This window comes from Misgurnus anguillicaudatus, chromosome 20, assembly GCF_027580225.2.
Source record: "Misgurnus anguillicaudatus chromosome 20, ASM2758022v2, whole genome shotgun sequence".
NCBI lineage: Eukaryota > Metazoa > Chordata > Actinopteri > Cypriniformes > Cobitidae > Misgurnus > Misgurnus anguillicaudatus.
Genome location: NC_073356.2, coordinates 16,177,305 through 16,197,388, shown reverse-complemented (window position 1 = coordinate 16,197,388; position 20,084 = coordinate 16,177,305). Strand labels below are relative to the sequence as shown.

The 20,084-nt window shown below is 36.0% G+C and overlaps 1 protein-coding gene across 27 annotated transcripts in view; it reads right to left on the bottom strand.

Moving 5' to 3' along the window:
* rims2b (regulating synaptic membrane exocytosis 2b) overlaps window positions 1–20,084 on the bottom strand; it is a 132,741-nt gene that overhangs the window by 99,313 nt on the left and 13,344 nt on the right. For 26 of the 27 annotated variants that reach the window (XR_012359702.1, XM_073858182.1, XM_073858185.1 and 23 more), the window contains 2 exons: window positions 19,675–19,885; window positions 5,600–5,775 (listed from right to left, as the gene is read on the bottom strand). Coding sequence is in view for 26 of the 27 variants with exons in the window: in XM_073858182.1 (XP_073714283.1) it covers window positions 5,600–5,775; window positions 19,675–19,885 (387 nt within the window). In the remaining variant the exon portion in view is untranslated. Of the gene's footprint in view, window positions 1–3,197; window positions 3,776–5,599; window positions 5,776–19,674; window positions 19,886–20,084 lie in introns of those variants that run through there. The other variant, XM_073858206.1, reaches the window with a different exon arrangement.

Below are 20,084 nucleotides of genomic sequence, written 5' to 3'. Positions count from 1 at the left end.
TGGTCCACTGAGATAAGTGAGAATAAGGGGTTGGCAACAAAGGCCTGATTTTGGGGATGTACAAATTCTAATTAATTTTTAAAGATTTGAAAAACTCTACAGAAATATTTGTGAATTTAAATATCATCCTTCAGGGGGAGTTTACAGACTTGACTGATTTCAATAGTGTTGGTGTTAGCATTATGCTAAGTTATACCACGGGTCTGTTGAATGCTGTATTCTGATTGGCTAAGAAATTTTTCGTGGGTATGCATTCATTTCTGATAACCGCACACCTTACTTGTCAAATGTCTTAAAAATAGGCACCAGAGCAATGTTTGTGGTAACCGTGGTATAAGAGGAATAATTGACTCCGATCCTTTGAATTATTTGAAAATAATGCACACCGCGGCATTGCACCTTGGGTGTGCATTATTTTCTTATAATTCAATGGCCGTCGTCAATTATTCCTTACCTAACCACAGCTAACCCTAGTCAAACCCTTTGCTAGACTTATAAATAGTTGAAGGCTCATCAAAGAAACTCTTAAATCTGCCTCTGCATAGGATCAGCAAGAATGCATCGGTGACGGTAATTTATTGTCAGAAATAATCTCTAGCTATCTTTACACTTGGATCCCAACTTTTAGCAAAAAAAAATTGACCGATATGTAAGGGGGCCAACTTATGGAGCCCCAAAAGGGACATGGAGCAAAAATTAAGTCTTAGTTTCGCATGCTCATGTGAAACTAAATAAAGTTAGGGTTTCACATGCGCACGTGAAACTATCGCGTGCTCACATGAAACTATCGCGCATGCACATGAAACTATCGCGTGCGCACCTGAAACTACCCCGTTTAGTTTTGCGTGCACTAGTGAAACTTTCACGTGGACACGCAATAGTTTCACTTGCGTGCGAAAGTTTCACTTGAGCACGCGAAACTAAACTTCAGTAAAAAAAAAATCGGTTTCGTGTGAGCATATGAAAGTTTCACGTGAGCACATGAAACTAAACTTTAGATTTTTTTACTCCAATGTCACCTTAGGGGCTCGGTACCAACTTGATGTCCCATCGCCATATATATCAGAAACATTATTAATAAACATGAAATAAACACAATACTACCAGTGGTTTTGGATTTTATATTAAATTTGGTCCTACTTTGGTTTTACTAACCGCTGCTGCTTCATTTATACATGTGTCTCATAAACTGACTGAAAAGTCGTGCAATACATACCCCAAAGTCCAATTTTGCGTGCATATGATGTGCCAGTCCTTCCCGTTTCTCATTTTATTCTAATGTTAAACCATTGTCGGCGTTTGGTTAGGGTTAGATTTGGGATTTGGATTACATTTAATGTATAGGTTTCTCAAATTTAGTCTTTTTTTAAACCATGGTCGCTTGCAGTTGGGGTTAGATTGGGGTTTGGTTTAGGATGTCATTTTATGTAACAAAAATTTGTTCTAAACTAAACCCCAAGCGACAATGATAAAAAAAATATTGAGAAACCAATACATACAATGGCACAAAAACGTGTCGTATTAAGTGAATGGGAAGGACTGACGTATCATATGCACGCAAAATTGGATTTTGGCGTATCATGCATTGCACGACAGCGTGCTATTTATACGCAATTCATGAAGATGGGCTGGTGTATTGAGTATTCTTGTATTCAATCCCTGCAAATTTTCACACGCTAGTGGTGGTTTCATTCTGGTACGTGGATGACTGCTCATTTTTTCCACTCATACGGTTTCTGTTTGGACTCGTGATCCGCACATATACCGATCCGTACATCATTCTGGACTAAACTGTTGACTTAGGCTCCATTGAGTCTGTAGAGTGTACGTTGTGTTGTTTGCTATTATTTTGTTTAGTTTGCTTTGTATCAATTTACTTTTACGTTTACTGTATGTTTTGTAAATCACTGAGCATTAGCTGAAAGTGCTACTGCATAAAGTAAACACTGTGTTATTATAACAATTTTCAATTGAAAAGTTTAATACAGACAATTACAAAAACAAGATAATCGAGGTAAAACAGTTGAAGAGATTGGTTCCAAAACGAGATAAATCTCGTTTTTTGATTGTGCATTCAAATAAATCAAACTGCAGTTGTTTTGTTTTGATTTAAGCCTTCATGACTAAAAAAAATACAGCTAAGTAGCAAAATAAAACACAATAAAAACACGATAACATAATAATAAACATGTTTTAACAATTTTTTTTAGTTATCTTGTTTTGGAACCAAACTCTTCAATTATTGTGTGATTGAAATATAAATTGCGTGCAGCTGGACCAATGTGTTTGTAAGGCACTTCGATGGCTGCTTGGACACGTGTGTGTAGTCCAAAACTTTTTTAAGAAAAAGGTTAAATAAATGCAAGTCACTGACAACACGCCTAGCGGCCTATATTGTCATATATCACAATGAAAATAGCGGCATATATTGTTACATACAGTATGCAAACTGCAACTTGTCCTAAGCGCTGTGTTGTTTTCCTAGAGAAATATTTTACTATACTGCACTGCTATGGTTGAAATAACAATAAAGCTTCTTGACTTGACACTATAGACAATTCACCATAGCAGCAACTTTATAAACGTAGAAGTACAACTTACGAATATATCAAAACGACAAATTTGGCCAACAAATAACTGTGACAAAAATATGACAATTTGCCCCAATCTGAACGCAATATAAGTTGCCTTTATTATACAGTTAACCCTTGCCTGAATGTGTATTGTGGATTTATTGTGATCACTTCTTTTCCCAAAGCAAATACACAAATATAATGGTACAAGAATTAAAATACTCTGGATGATACAATTTCGTGCAACTGCTCTTTTGACTCCAAGTCTTATGAGTTGCCCCTTAGGATAACCAGCCCCAGTCTTGCATCCCAGTAGCCTACGTATATTATGTTGGTAGGCATTTAATTGCTAATGCAATTAATTGTCTTTAAATATAACACGTAATATGGACAATAGGCCTATTCTTTACATATTTTCTGATAGCAAAAAAGCACAAAAACAGTCTTTTGCCACATTCTGGGCTTGGTTACAGGCTAAAACACCCAAAAGCACATCATAACCATAAACAAGTTAAAAACGCACTGTATTTTCTGACACAATCATGTCTAGATCACTAGATGCCCCTGTGCTCTATATATCCATAGACAGCTCATATCCTATATGATGATCATTAGGGATCTCACCTGTCGTACAGCGTCTGTTCGAGCAGCTCCGGGTTCGAGATGTTTTGGTGAGGCTGGGAGCCCCCGTTAAAATGCGATAGAAAAGAGCTACAGAACTGTCGCAATGTCCCAAATTGCATTTTCGCCTGGCTCCCTCCTCCCTAACCAGCCCAGCAGTCTTTCACTTCAGGAAACAACAGCAGCACACCCACGGCTCGCTACATCAGAAGCGCCGCCGCGTCGATCAAGTCCCATATTTTCCCGGAGACGTGATGGACGCGCGCCTCATGCTCGAGCCCGGAGGTGATGCTGCGGCGGCGAGCGGGGGATGGACTCTGTCTGACGGCGTGCCAGAGAGAGAGAAAAACAGCGTTGCATCTTTACCGGCTAAAATATCTGGAGACGCGTCCATGCGCCACCGTCTCGCCTCGAAAAATCAGCAAAACTGGAACCGCACAGACTCTCTCCCATCATTCCTGACGCGCGGTCGCCGCTTGGTTTATTACGCGAGAGATGCGCAAAAAGGAATCGAGACACGTCGCGCTGTTACGGTGTGCTGTACGGTTAAAGGAGAGAGACGGAGGCTGTGTCTTAAAACCTCCGTTTATGGGGAGCTTCGAGCGTGCCTGCCATGCAGAATAATGCGTACTAGGTAGGGAGCTCCGTAGGGTTTGAGACAGAGCCAAAAAGCGCACTGGAGTCCTACATCAGACACTCCAAAACACTCGCGCAGCGCGCTCTAGAGTGCAGGACTGATACATGTGAAGAAACCCATTTTTTCATTTTATACATTTCCTTTGTCGACTTGACCTTCAAAATTGGTTACTTTTGATGAAGAGGATCTTCGAAACCAAGGGAGTCTCTGAACTTGGCGAATCGAGTCTTCTTTTTTGGGATGTGAGTATTTTAATGTTTATTTCAATTGTTTGGCTAAAGATCACATTTAATCAAATTCTTTATTTTTTTCTATACTTCATATACAGTTTAGTTTCACACGCTGTTAAAACTAGATTTTTAATATGGAGAGCTATTTCAGCTCTCACCAAATTATTTCTATTTGAGTAATTCAATTAGAGAGTCGTTGGATCTAATATAGCAAGCTAAGTTTAGCTAAAATTTAATTGTATTTTTACAATTATTATTATATGTCAAAACATTTGTAATAATTGTCACGATTGCCACGGCCATCATCATGACATCATATGGGATGGGCACTCACTCGCGCACTCGGACACGACAGCAATGACCCATGCTGAAAACACTTGCTTTTAGTTAAGCTTCATAACTTGGATTTAATTGAATATTGTAATGGGTTATGGTGCCGTTTTTAATGGTAAACTATGATTATAAGTTATGGCAGCAAGCTATGGGAAAGCACAGCGCGCAAAAGAAAGAGAACTGAGGGCGTGCCGTGCACACGGGCACAGACGCATTCAAACGCAAATACAAATACAGACACACACTAAGGGAAACTTTGAGAGGCCTTTTTAACTTAACCGACCTCTTAAAAATAACGCTGAACGTTTCAAACGCTGAAAAAACGCCAAATACATATACATATACATGTATGAATATGCACCGACCAGTACCCTGCATGTAACCGAGAAGCTAACATTGACAAATACGCTTCCACGCATTTTTTAATCATATTAAATGTTTTAATCTTAGTGTTTGGACCACTTAAAGATTCAGTTCATATAAAAGAGTCTGCTCTCAGCAAGAACAGTCTTTTATGACGTTTCCAGAGAAAGGTTGAAATTCCCAATACAGTACTTGAGAACTAATGATGTTGGTGGTTATAGCTGAGTTATAAAAGATGTGCTCTATTCATCTGTTTGCTTAGGCAACCATCACTAACTACTGCCAATACTTAAAGCAACCACCTGCCCATATAAGTATTAAAGTCACAATGAAATTGAAATTATTTATTATTATTATTTTTGGAATATTGTGGTATTCTTTACAAATGAAAATGTGCTCTCATTGGAGAGTTTCTGTTATGCTCATAACCTTGTCACCGTAAATGCACTAAACGTTGCTTTATTTTAAAAAAAAATGTCATCCACATATCTAATATAATTGTTCTTATACAAGAGGATAACAGAGTTCTGCTGAATTAGGGGGTCGGATCCTTGCAAAGGAATGAAAACATAAACCTTACAGCAAATTGCATCACTGCAAGTAATCTTATTTCCACAACAAATACACAAACTACATCGAATTATGCAAAAAACGGAATTTGTATAACAAAACATTTTTAATTTCCAGTGACACTAGCAACTTCAAACCCTTTCATGATATCATAATATCAAACAGTAGGCTGTATTGGATTTCAGCTCAACCAATCCAGATGTAACAAGAGAACTGTCACACTAAACACATCAGGGTAATTTCGCTTTGAGCATAAATTGAATGTTTCTAACCTGTCTGTCGGGAACCCTGAGCCGTTTCTGAGAGGGTCCTTGCTCGCTCTGACTGGTCCTCCCCTCACTTTAGCCCGGGACCCGGATCTGGACCCTTCAGAACCACTGTAGAACCACGCTCCCGACTTGGTGAGGATTTCTTGTTGTTTTCGGCACAGGTTGCATACCCACATAACCTGCATTGAAAATAATTCACATTAAGAACACTGAAGTAGATGTGTACAGGTACAGCACCTTCTACAAATAAATTACATCTGAATAAAAACACATTCGACAAAAATAGATTAATATAGATTACATTTTATTGAATACTTTTTCAGTTGCACATTGTTCAAACAAAAAAAGTAAATGATCAAAATGAAGAGTATGGATTACAGACACAAGTTATCATATTTAGCTCCACTACCATTTTTCATAATACCTAATGTTTTCACCGCAATACCATACTTTATACAGTTATTGTTACTACAACAAAACTGTACATTTAATCAATATTATAAAGTCAATTTGTACATTTGCAATAATGTACAATACTGTGATTGGTACTACATGATATTACAATGTGGTTACTAGGGTGTGAGTGTTGTTATGAGTGTATTTATTGAGCGTCACTATGATTTGATGTATCATTTACTGTATGTGTGTATTAAAATGGAACTATGCTAAAGTTTAGTATTTAAGGCTTATTTCAACCCAGTTGTAACAATATGGCTGATTTATAGCTCTGCATAGGACCTAAGCTGTAGCTTCTACTCCGTCAGTATTCATTTATACTTCTTTCTGCGTCATTGTTCACGTCAACATGCAATTACACATGCAGATTGCTAATAATCGGTGTCCACGGGCATGTTAGTGGATTAAGGCAAAAGCTGAAGAAGAAGCAGCTTGTTGTGTATGTTGTTGAAGGAGCATCAGCAGTGGTGGAGGTAATTAGACTGCGACTTTTGTTGCAGCTCCATCAGCAACATCGCTCCTAAACAAGGGCAATTTATCAATTCCAAGAACGTAAAGAACAGACTTGTGTTCTCGCGGAGGCAACCTTGAAAGAATGAAATCGGAAGGACGCGAGAACAGAGAACGTATGTTGGTGAGAATTGCTGTTATCTTCCTGTTGGACCTTACCTTCTCATCATATTTAAAACTAAATTCAACATTGATAAAATGATAAACATACAATTTTTTTACGTTGTTTTATTGCATGTTATTGCTGCATTTTGTCATTTTTAAATGCATAAATGGAAATAAAAATATGTAGGTATATAATGTTGCAAATGCTTAAAGAATATTTTTGCTTTGCCAATTTAATGTAAATTACAGCAATACACGTGTTTATTCCCTTATTAAGTTCACAAGCAAATGTCTACATTAACCAGCCTTCTCAGCCTTCTTACCTCAGCTATAAAAATGTAAAATGACAGAAAAAAACTGTATTTTTGTATTACAGAAAAGTTCTGTAATTTATTGCGCCCGTTATTTTACGGTATTTTTCCGTCACCCCAGCTGCCGTAATTTTACAGTTTTTTCACAGAATTTTTTAACAGTGACATAATATACACATAACAGACTTAATGTGAATTTATAGACACAAATAGTACATTCATAAGACCAAAGAATGCTCATTAACTCTTTCGCCGCCATTGACGAGATATCTCGTCAATCAAGAGAAAACGCTTCCCCGCCAATGACGAGTTTTTCTGTCTTTCTGCAATACCGCTATTATCCCTTCCGCAACTTTTTAAACCCGGAAGTATTGCCCTATGGCAAGCTGCTGCATGTCCGTGTCTGTTTTAAAGATCGCTCCGAATGGGATCTCTATGAAAAGTCCGTCACAAAAATGGGATTATCTCTGCTTTTTGCTCAAAATGTGGTGTTTTTGCAGAAACCTACCCATATTCAAGAGCTGATTACAAAAGAACTACTGAAGGTAGGATGAAACGTTTTTGGTTTTTTTTTAAAGCAGAGGGTCTGTTCTTTCATTTGGTATATTGAATGTTTATATATTTGAAGAAGAACATTTTCTGGAAGGCATTAAACTTTTGTGAAAATCATAAAAACGCTGGCGCTGGCTGGCAACTTTTTAAAAAAATGCTGGCGGTGAAAGAGTTAAATATACCCAAACTGAATAATATTTTTGACCATCAGACATGACTACATTTTGTGACACATAAACAGTAATATTTCGAATATTATGCGGGTTAATTGCTTCATTGTCTTTAACGAGAAATGCATTCTGGGATACTTGCTGTCATAAGTCCACACAAGTCACCTCCCGATGCATCCTCGACAAAAGAAATGAATTAAGAACACATCTGATGTGAACTTGGAATTGGATGCGATGACGTTTCCCAAGTCCACAAGTACAGACAAGAACGCATATTGAGAAACGTCCATGGTCCATCTTTGTTTCTATGGGTCTGGGGTGTTCAAAAAAGACACATAACCCACACACTTAACCTACACAGTCACACACACACATTTAAACCACACCCGCGCGCACATGCACGCACATTTATTGCATATTTAAGCAACAGTGAGTGCATGCGTAAATCAACCATTAGTTGGTGTCAACCATTAAAGCTGGTGCTAGAGGAAAGTGGTCACCTGGCTTTGCTCACAGAGAAAGACAGCTCAAAAGAGAGACAGGAAGAGAGGCAGTACGGGTAAGAGACAATTCAAGAGATTCAAATTAAGAGAGAGAGAGCGAGAGAGAAAGACAGGGGTATTGTTAACACAAATATAAATATCTTATCATTTACTTAACCTCATGCTATCCCAAATGTATATGACTTTCTTTCCCTTTTTCAAAGAAGACATTTGTGAGCAACATCCGGTTGAAGCTTGTAAGATCTCAATGGTTATTGCAGCTGTCTTGTCAGAACTTCATATTTACGGTTTGGGATCATGGAGTCAACAACGTGATTGGGAGCAGCGAAATAATCGCAATGACCCAACACACACCAAAGTTTTTTGGGGTGGGGGGGGTCGACTGCGGTAAAACACTAATCGGGTCACGCCACTTTTGATCGCTGAGGGTGCAATCGGGCTTAAAATATGAACGCTTGTGACCAGCTTTAGCAAAATACAAACAAATTGTCAATATGTTCAATCCCATTGGTTCTTACTTGTCTAGTTGTGACAATGAGGTTCACAGTTTTCCATGTCTCGCCATATTTTATTTTATGTTGCTATGAATACGCAATGTCAAAGCTCCAAATACACATACCTTCATAATTTTGTCGTTCCCTAAATAAAAATCTAATTTTAATCGTTGTCTTACAAATGTACTGTATCACTTAAGAAGACATACTGTACTGTATATAACCTAATGGAGTCATTTGGATCAGTGGAGAGGCCAGAAACTGAGTGAACCTCTGTGAAATAGGGTGGACCTCAATGCCTTCTCTCAAATGACACTATTTTACAATATAGTCGTGGTTAAACGGATTACATTACTTTTTTTTTTAGTCATAGATTGAATAATTTTCAGATCAGCAAAAAAGGGAAATAATAAGAAAAATAAAATAAGAACAAATATAAAAATATAAGCATATGAAAAAAGTTAAAAATAAAGTATAACAGTAGTATTTACAGTATATCTATAAATTAAATATATTATCATTTTGTCTTCTGTTGTTTAATTAACATAATGACACAAACATAAGCAGATTACTGCCATTTTAAAAAAACAGATCCATAAAAGCATGGATCCATATATTTTTTTCTGAACTGTTCACTTAAAGACATAATTGACTGTTTTTATGAGAATACTTGCCAAAGACTGTGGAATTTCAAGATCATTTTGCATGTATGTGTCCTTTAAAGCGCATGTATTCTGTGTTTGCGTGCTTTTTAAAATGTTTGTCTCCGTGCGTGCGCTTATATGCATTTGCACCAGAAAACAGCTAATTTAAACATCATCTTGTGCTCAAATTGTCTAAAATGGCTTGAATCTTAAAGCGCCCATATTTTGTGCCTAAAAGCACATAACTTTATCAGGGCCGGGACTTTAACGCGTTAATTAAGATTAATTAATTACACAAAAAATAACGCGTTAAACATTTTTAACGCATTTTAATCACACTTATTTTTGCACCGCGGAACATTTCTCATTGGATGAGTTTCGGCGGACTGATTATACTGGAGCACCAACTAGCGTTCATGACTTCAGACATGACTTCAGACAACAACAAACTACAGTGAACATGAACGAAGAAGCTGATGAGATCGCTTTGGTTAGCCCCGTGGATGGGAAATTTTTTATAAAAATGAACGGATGGAAGCGTCGATAAGAGCATGGTTGTGTGTAAGCTATGCAACAAGGAATTCACATATCACCGCAGCACATCGAGCCTCAAGTATTATCTCAATGCAAAACACATAGCAGCTAGCGTGGACGTTAGCCCGACTCCGAGTACAACGACTTGGTTGAACAAAAATAAACAATATTTTGTTGCTTAAGCTTATGTATTCAGTCATTATTCATGGTATACTAAAAATCCATGTGAAAAAATAACTTCTCAATGTTCTCAGGTCAAATATTTATATGTGATTAAAATGTGATTAATTTCGATTAATTAATTACAAAGTCTCTAATTAATTAGATTAATTTTTTTAATCGAGTCCCGGCACTAAACTTTATATATTTGGTGTAATACAATGTGTTCACGTGATTTATGGTAAAAAAAAACATAATTTTTTCACATATATTATAGAACCTCTAAATCCCGCCCTTCTGTAACGAGTGGATTTGTACAAAGCTCATCGTTCTGAGAGAGCGCTGTGTAATTGGCCAGCTATCTAATGCGTTGTGATTGGCCAAATACCTCAATCATGTAAACGGAAATGTGACGCTCCTTACCATATTTGTAAGATGGAGCTCCCAAAGCAATAGTGAAAGCCAGGAAATACTATCATCTTTACTACCTTATCAATACGAGCCTGGATCTGACCCAGAAAACACAGATGGCTAAGCTGATTGATCAACTTTACCAGCGCGATGTGAGCAGAATGTAACAGATTGGTAAGGTAAAGATACTAAAACATAAAACCATGTGTGCATTTGTGATCGTAGAAACGAAAAACAATTACCGCTAATGTTACTCTACACAGCTTAAAACTCGCGTTTGAATCGTAAGTAGGAAATTCATTAAATATGAAAACACAGGTGTGTCACAGCTCAAAACTCACGTTTGAATCGTCAGTAGGAAATTAATTAAAGGTCACGTTCTTTCTGATCCCATTTTTTAAACCCTAGTTAGTGTGTAATGTTGCTATAATAGCATAAATAATACCTATAAAATGATAAAGCTCAAAGTTCACTGCCAGGCGATATATTTTCTTTAACAGAATTCGCCTTTCAAGCCTACAGCGAACGGCCGGTTTGGACTACAGTCCTCTACTTCCTGATTTAATGACATCACTAGAACAGTTTTTTGACTAAACTCCCACAGGAATACGTCAGTCGCCAGCTAAGCTAACGGCAAGCTAAGCTGCTATCCAATCACAACACACTAAACCAACTATACAATCAGAACTCGTTACGTATTTCTGAAGGAGAGACTTCATAGAACAAGGAAAACATCAGCCGTTTTGAGGACAGTGAAAACAGCACTATACAGATAAGTTAATTATGTGAAAAATACCGCGTTTTTTACACGTGCAACATGAACACATGTTAATATTGCGCACTGTAAACACAATCAAAGCTTCAAAAACACAGAAAGAACGGGAGCTTTAAATATGAAAACACAGGTGCGTCACACCTCAAAACTCACGTTTGAATTGTCAGTAGGAAATTAATTAAATATGACAACATCGGCTACTTACAGGATGTCAGTTATATGAACCAGAGTGTAGTTGCAAAGATGGAATTGCTCCACTTTTAAGACGAAGCCTTTGTGTACATCCAGCCTTGTAACTCCCCCTTGTTTCGAAAGTAATCCTTTCGTAAAATGTGCAGCACACAATCGAACATTTGAGCTGTACTGTTCTGAACAGTATTATAAATAAAACCTAACCCCTGGTTTCGTAATGTTTCAATTGGAAGGCCAAACAAAGTATTTTGCCTTTCGAAACAAAACACACAGCGTCTACTCGACATGGCGGCAGCAACAATATACTACAGCGTGATTGAAAGTTACACCTTCTATCTTTTCATGTACATTAGGGCGGTGTTATGCAAATGTTCAAACCAGTATGACGTCTAACTGCACGGGCGTGTTTGAATGAGCCATTTTAAGTAGGCGTGGATTAGGTAGATCTCTTTGGATTTGAAACTTTAATTTTTGCAACTTAACAGATCTTTCATGTGAACAGACATCTTTTAACACTTTAGTTTAAAAACAAAGGAAAACATGAAATCGGGTCATATGACTCCTTTAACATTTGCAAGGTTCTGAAACACATGCAAGTGACAAACCTTCTATATTAATAGTTATATATTTCTGGATGCTGCGTATTTAAGCGCTTATCATTATAGAGATTATTATAATTTATGCGTTATTTCTTCGTTTTTTTTCACATAAATAGTTTGTGTTTCTTTCGACTGGGTCAGCCATCAATCTGAGTGTGCCAGTGCCACCCAGCGCCCTTACGTACCTTCGCCACTAATTTGGATTACTTTAATAATGAAGGTATCCGCTATTTGGAGCTTTAACCTTTTGGCTCCCATACAGTAACAAGATAACATGATGGCATTTTAATATAAAATTATTTGTCTGTGTTCAACTGAAATTATAAGAAAAAATATTTTTCTGTAAAGAATTATCATTTGCTGAGCTATTCTTTTATAAAAAAAGACAAAGAGGAAGAAGTGTAAAAGAGATGCAGTTCATAGAGAATGAAAAGAAGACAGTATAACAAAGAGACAGGCAGAAGAGACGACGATTCAAATAAGAGACAGATAGAGAAACAATGCAGGGAAAAGAAAAAAACAGAGAGGGAGGCCATAAGAGAGAGAGAGACAGACGAAGAGCGCCAGAGATGGAACGAGAGGAAGAAATAAACGAGTTTGTGTGTGAATGGGCTCACAATATTGAGCAAAGAGCCCCATTAGTGACAGAGTCACTACAAAGAGTCCCAGAAATTAGAACTTCTTTCAAATTGAATGTGGGCATTAAAGTGCTTCATGCAAATGTTGTTAATAAGAAATGCTTTACCCTGAACACAACACAACCAAGCCAACAGCTGACTCAAAAACTGCATTCATTTAAACCTTCTTATAAATTATAACAAAAATAGTGTGCCAAATACACACCCTTAAAGTTTAAAATACATTTTTTTTGCATTTTGTTCTTAAAACAGGACATGCTGTCACATTATGGGATAAGTTGGCACGATGGAAAGTTTCTGTTTATTGACAATGATGTGTTACCCTGAAAGGGTCAATTTTTTAAAATCTGAATTAATGTATGGTTTGTTATGATAGGACAGTATTTGGCCGAGATACAACTATTTGAAAATATGGAATTTGAGGGTGAAAAAAATATTGATAAAATTGCTTTTAAAGATGTCCAAATGAAGTCCTAAGCAACACATATTACTACTAATATTTTTTTATATATATTTACAATAGGAAATTTACAAAATATCTTCATAGAACATAGTCTTTAACTCATATACTAATGCTTTTTGTCATTAAAAAAATAGTTAATACAAATACAAAAGTTTATTGTTTGCTTATGTAGGCTCATTGTGTATTAACCAGTGTTAACTGATACAACTTTTAAAAATATAATTTAAAATATAAGTGTAAATGTTGAAGTTAACATAATAAATGCTGGATTAATATTGTTCATTGTTAGTTTATATTAGCCTAACTAATGTAAAACAATTATGAGAGACAAAACAGGTACAATGGAGAATGTAACCTACAAACATATCAAATCAATGGCCAACATATACTGTATATAACACCTGACAACTTGCCACATCCTGGCATCTATAACCACGAGGAAGTAAAACATATGGTACCATATGCTATTGACTTTACAGTAGTGTTTGTCTGCTATTCAGATGCCTTGAGAACACAAAAAAATATTCAATATTACATCTATTCAATCCACCTCAACACATTAAACATTAGAGTCTTAAAGCATAAACAGATTCGTTTCCTACCCATCTTGTTGTTGTTGTGTGTCATTTTGTGTCCGTCGAGATAAGATGAAGGACAACATAGGAGAGATAATGGATGTAATGGATGTCGAACAGCACAGACAGTGTGATAAGTTATTCCGTCACAACATGAAAGATCAACTCGATTCTGAGAGCTGCTGGCTATTCTCTGAATGTCTGAGTTGTGAAACTGATCAGCGTTTAAGAGCCTGAATGGCCGATGAAGGCAGCCCAGTGCTTATCTCTTTACATTATTTACGGATCACGCCGCTATCAAGCGACTAAGCCGAAGTTCAGCTCATTACAAATGCATGTCATCTCATAGTGAGCGAGAACGCAAGAACAACTTGGATAACACGAAGTTATCTCACTAATACCAAGAAGAACTTTTTCTGGAATGTTGGACTGGAAGATACTCGGATTTGCAACAAAAATGCTGTTTTCACTGTTTTAAACATCCAGTATGTTTGTATTGGTTGGGACAGAACCAGGATGAAGTGAACAGGGTATCAAGACACTACCATAAATAAAAAAATTATTAAAGTTAAAACAAATTAATTAATGTTGATGTACAATTCATAATCAATTTTGATAATAATTCATTAACAATTCATTAACAAACATTGTATAATATATCCCATAGTTGGGTAAAATACAGGCAGTCCTAATCATTGTTCAATTAACCTAGTGCGATGAGTTCCTCAAAACAAAATGCTGGGTTGTTTTAACCCATGGTTGTGTCAAATATGGACATTTTCTAGTTAATTGAACCCAACAATTTAGTTTGTCCATTTTTTACCCATCCGTGGGTTGAAGCAACCCAGTATTTTTTTAATGCATAGTAACCACTGCTGACAAAATTTACTTATTAATGGTGCACTGTGTAACTTTCAGATGGATCGCTCGACAGAAATGCAATCTAATATACATAACTATATTATCAGTGGTGTACAAAGACCTTACAAAATGAACTTTATTGTTTTTATTACCTTAGAATGAGCTGTTTTATCATACATACACCATAGGTCCCCTTAAGCCTGGGCCACAATAAAGGATCAGGGGGAAAATTGGCCTAAATTCAGCCCAATTACATTTTGGTGCGTATCAGGGTTTAACATGGAAGTTGCCATTTTGCACCGCCATGTTTCACTAGCCCTAAATTGATTTATATATATATATATATATATATATATATACACACTGGACCATATATGTGTATATGCACTCACCTAAAGGATTATTAGGAACACCTGTCCAATTTCTCATTAATGCAATCATCTAATAAACCAATCACATGGCAGTTGCTTCAATGCATTTAGGGGTGTGGTCCTGGTCAAGACAATCTCCTGAACTCCAAACTGAATGTCAGAATGGGAAAGAAAGGTGATCTAAGCAATTTTGAGCGTGGCATGGTTGTTGGTGCCAGACGAGACGGTCTGAGTATTTCACAATCTGCTCAGTTACTGTGATTTTCACGCACAACCATTTCTAGGGTTTACAAAGAATGGTGTCAAAAGAGAAAAACATCCAGTATGTGGCAGTGCTGTGGGCGAAAATGTCTTGTTGATGCTAGAGGTCAGATGAGAATGTGCCGACTGATTCAAGCTGATAGAAGAGCAACTTTAACTGAAATAACAACTTGTTAAAACTGAGGTATGCAGCAAAGCATTTGTGAAGCCACAACGCGCACAATCTTGAGGTGGATAGGCTACAACAGCAGAAGACCCCACCGGGTACCACTCATCTCCAGCTTCGTGCCCTGGATGTGCATCCCACAAATCTCCATCATCTGCAAGATGCTATCCTATCAATATGGGCCAACATGTCTAAAGAATGCTTTCAGCACCTTGTTGAATCAATGCCACGTAGAATTAAGGCAGTTCTGAAGGCGAAAGAGGGTCAAACACAGTATTAGTATCGTGTTCCTAATAATCCTTTAGGTGAGTGTATATACATATATACTGAAAAAAAAACTGGTTCCACATGTTTGAATGATATTTTCTTAAAATGAAAGAAAAAAAACTTGTTGGATCTACATAATCCAATTATAAACACCAGTTCAACATGATTGAATCAGGTTTTCTTTAAATGAAATTAACGTTAATTAATGTTAATTTTATTTTAAGAAAACTTCATTTAATCATGTGGAACCGGTCCACAAGTTTTTATTATTGTGTATTTTTTTTTATTGTGTATAAACACAGTAAGGGTGTGTGTATATATGGGTGTGGAGAAAGAGCTCTATGACATCACTGTCCCAGTCCTGAAAAAGTATCTGGTCATCCAGCACTGCGGGGCAACTCAATCCATGAACTCACTAACATGTGGAGCCATTGACACTGACATAAGACACAGCAGCATCGGTGTCCATGACACCCTAACACCGGCTGTATTCAGCAGTGGGCACACAGCATCATGGGAAAACAACTCTAAAATCAGCTTTTAAATTCCCATTATCACAATTATCAATACTCCGCAATACTCCTTTCTATTCACAAGCTAGTTTGGGATATTCAAATTGACCAATGCCATTCATTTCCTGCATTCAGTTGGGCACCTGCATCAGATCTTAGATCACGTTTTTGCTTTCAACTACTAAAGCGTTGTTTATCATAGACATTTTTTTAGCAAAAACATGTACAGCTCAACCCTACTGCTTCACCCGCACTAAACACAATGCATTATGCAGACCATTTATCATTCATGAGCTGTGAATAGTGAATTAGTCACTGATTAACAATTGACCAACAGTAAAGTTATAGTCCACATTCTTCAATTCCTTGGAGGGACGAGAACACAGGTGGCCGACAAATGAGGATGTACAAACTCTTTACACTGGGAGCAACTGTCTGGGTGAGATGATGTAATAGGTTATCTACAAAAGTGTTTGTTTTCACAACAGGGAGATCATTAAATAAAACTGCATTGATTAAATAGATCAGTCAAAATAATGTCAAGTCACGTTTCAGTGAATAGATATCCTTTATCATACTCAATCCTTGCTTTAGTGCCAGTATTAAATCTTGTATAAATCAAATGAATGTGATATTCCTTATTGAATGAGTCTTAAAAACATGTCAAGTATGTGGCACTTCATTTCACATACACGCACATACACAGAAATTATATATTACATGCAAGGCAAAAAAAGACGTTTTAAGCAATATAACAATACTAAAAAGTGTGACATTTACTGACAATTATAGACATAATTGTTTAAACTACATTTTTCTTATTGTCTTTATTTACCAATTATATTTTAGGTGATTCTCATTCAATTCTCATTACTGTAATACACATTTTTCATTTATTTAAATCAACTGTAAATATTGTACAACAAAAACTACCACCATTTTTATTTTCCCTTATGAGAATTTTGCATATAGAGTAAAGAGAATTTTTAAAAACAAATGTGCTCGATGACAATCAAATGAGGAAGATGTGGACATGAAGAGTAGACAAAGACAAAGAAAATAAAGAGATGCTGAAGAATGTGTCTAATGTGATGCAGCAAGACGTCAGAATTAGAAGAGAGATAAAAAAGTGTGAAAGAAAGAAAATGTGAAGTACACAGAACAGAAATGAAATATTCGTTGATTCATGGCTGAAACCTAATCCTGTTATTTTAGAAACGCAATGCCAAATGCTCAAATCTGCTGAATTTAGAGCAACACTTTAGACACATCATAACATGAAACACTGGAGTACAGTGCCCACTAGTGGAATCAATTGAGTATTGGATGTGTTTGTTTTATGACAATAAAACTTTTATTTAAATAAATAACATACTGTAATTAGACAACATCCTCATATTTCAATCGCTCATAATCTATAAATTAAATCATTTAAATAAATAGTGTTGCTTAAATTAAACAGTGGCCCTAAAAGGCCTATTTGGTCACTTAAAGGATTAGTCTATTTTCTTAAAAAAAATCCAGATAATTTACTCACCACCATGTCATCCAAAATGTTGATGTCTTTCATTGTTCAGTCAAGAAGAAATTATGTTTTTTGAGGAAAACATTCCTGGATTTTTCTCATTTTAATTGGACCCCAACATTTATTAGTTTTAATGTAGTTTAAAATTGCAGTTTCAATGGACTCTAAATGATCCCAAAGGAGACGTAAGGGTTTTATGTAGCGAAACGATTGTCATTTTTGGCAATAAAAATAAAAATATGCACTTTTAAACCATTTTGACGTCATTACGCAATTACGTGAGGTTGCGCTGGCTCGTCACACAGCCGGAGGAAGAAGAGAAGTTTTGGTTTAAAGTGCATATTTTTTCTTGCCAAAAATGACAATCGTTTGGCTACATAAAACCCTTATACCTCGTTTGGGATCATTAAGAGTCCATTGAAACTGCAATTTTAAACTACATTAAAACTAATAAATGTTGGGGTCCATTAAAGTCCATTAAAATGAGAAAAATCCAGAAATGTTTTTCTCCAAAAACATAATTTCTTCTCGACTGAACAAAGAAAGACATCAACATTTTGGATGACATGATGGTGAGTAAATTATCTGGATTTTTTTTAAGAAAATGGACTAATCCTTTAAGCTTATTCTACACTTATTGAAAATTATTGCAATATATAGCAAAATTTCATTTTGATCAGTATATTTATTCATTTATTCATGAATTTTAGTGCTATTATTATTACTATTACTAAACAATTGCTTGTAGAATCATCTGCTTAAGCCATCTTAAAAAAAAAAAAAAAATGACACTTGGCATCAGATATTGATGTATTGCTTTGATGTTTGTAATTTTTAAAGCATGCATTAAGTTCCCAAATACTTTCTGGGGTCACGGTTTCTGTAATGTAACTGAGAGCTAAGGTTGGTATACCGTTTGACACAAAACCCACCACACAGCAACAGTTTTAGTAGATAGGGGCTTCATGTTTTAAATCAAATTATGATTAGCCTTGAGGATTTCTAAAAACGAGTGTGCTCCATAATATTGACAAAAATCACATTTAAAAGATATAAGCATAAAAAAATCATTTTTATGACATCATTCTGCACCTTCGCTTCTGAATGCTACTGGGTATATTAAAAGTGGGAGGAGCCACGTCATATCTCCTGCAACTTTCTGGCTGTTAGGTCAATGCATCAAACAAAGCTGCACATTTCAAGGCACTTCAGTGAATCTTTATTAAAGTTACATCGTTCACACTTTCTTTTGAGCTATTTAAACCCTACAATATATATATATATATATATATATATCCCTGATAAATTTCTAAAATAAAAAGTGTGAGTGAGCTTTTTGTAAAGTACATTTAAAAACAGTGCATCACCTGTAATTAAATATTCTTTTATTTCAACATTTTTTTCAAATAACTTGCAAAGACATTATGTTATTATATGAAATTATATATACAATTATATGACAATTAATGACAATGGTATCATTTGATATCAGATAATTTGGGATTGCATTTAAACCTATTATATAAAGAGAACACATTTCTTTTTTATTCCTAAATGTATTTTTTGCATATTTCAATAAAAAAAAATATTTTGGTGGGTCCTGAGATAGATTATACCTGTCTAAGTGGATCGCAGAATTGTTTGGGAACCCCCGATATACAGTATGATGTTTAATGAACTATATATCATATTAAAATCTTTATAATTGTTATCATATCATCATTTTTACACATTAAAAAATGTATTTTCTAAGTTATTGAATGCCTTATAATTTTTCTGTTTTTAAGGTTTGCCCTAAACAAAAGCCATGAAATCAAGCCAAAACTGTGCAATGTAATAATTTAAGACAGGACAAACAGACACAGGATCACATTGACAGGGTCTTTATACAACAACTGATGACAACAGACAAATCTACTGACATAAACAGACACACAGACAGTGATAGTACAGACGGACAAAGACCGACAGACAGGAAGTGATTGTCTATGAACATAACGATGAGAGACACAAGTCAGACGTACTTTGTTGGATCGAAGTGATACACGTCCTCCGCAGCGGGCACAGAACTTAGTTTGGCAATAAGAACAGACGCGGCCGCAGCCATCGGCAAACTTGGTTTTGTGGCAGATCCCACAGATGGGCGAGTCGCTCTTCTGCTCAGGATTCTTCTGGGTTTCTTCCCCGATCTTCTTCACCTGATCCTTATACATCTCAAACTGTTGGTGCAACTTTCTGTGAAGAGAAAAAGGAATAAATGAAAAAACCTTTAAAAGCTGGTCCGAGGTCAGTTGATTTTTTATAAATCACATGTGAAATAAACAGTAGGGTTTGAACTTGCCGCTTGTGGATGAGAGTTTTTTGTCATAAAAGTTAAAGGTAGGGATGCATAACGATTAATCACGATAGCAGAATAAAAGTTTTTGTTTACATC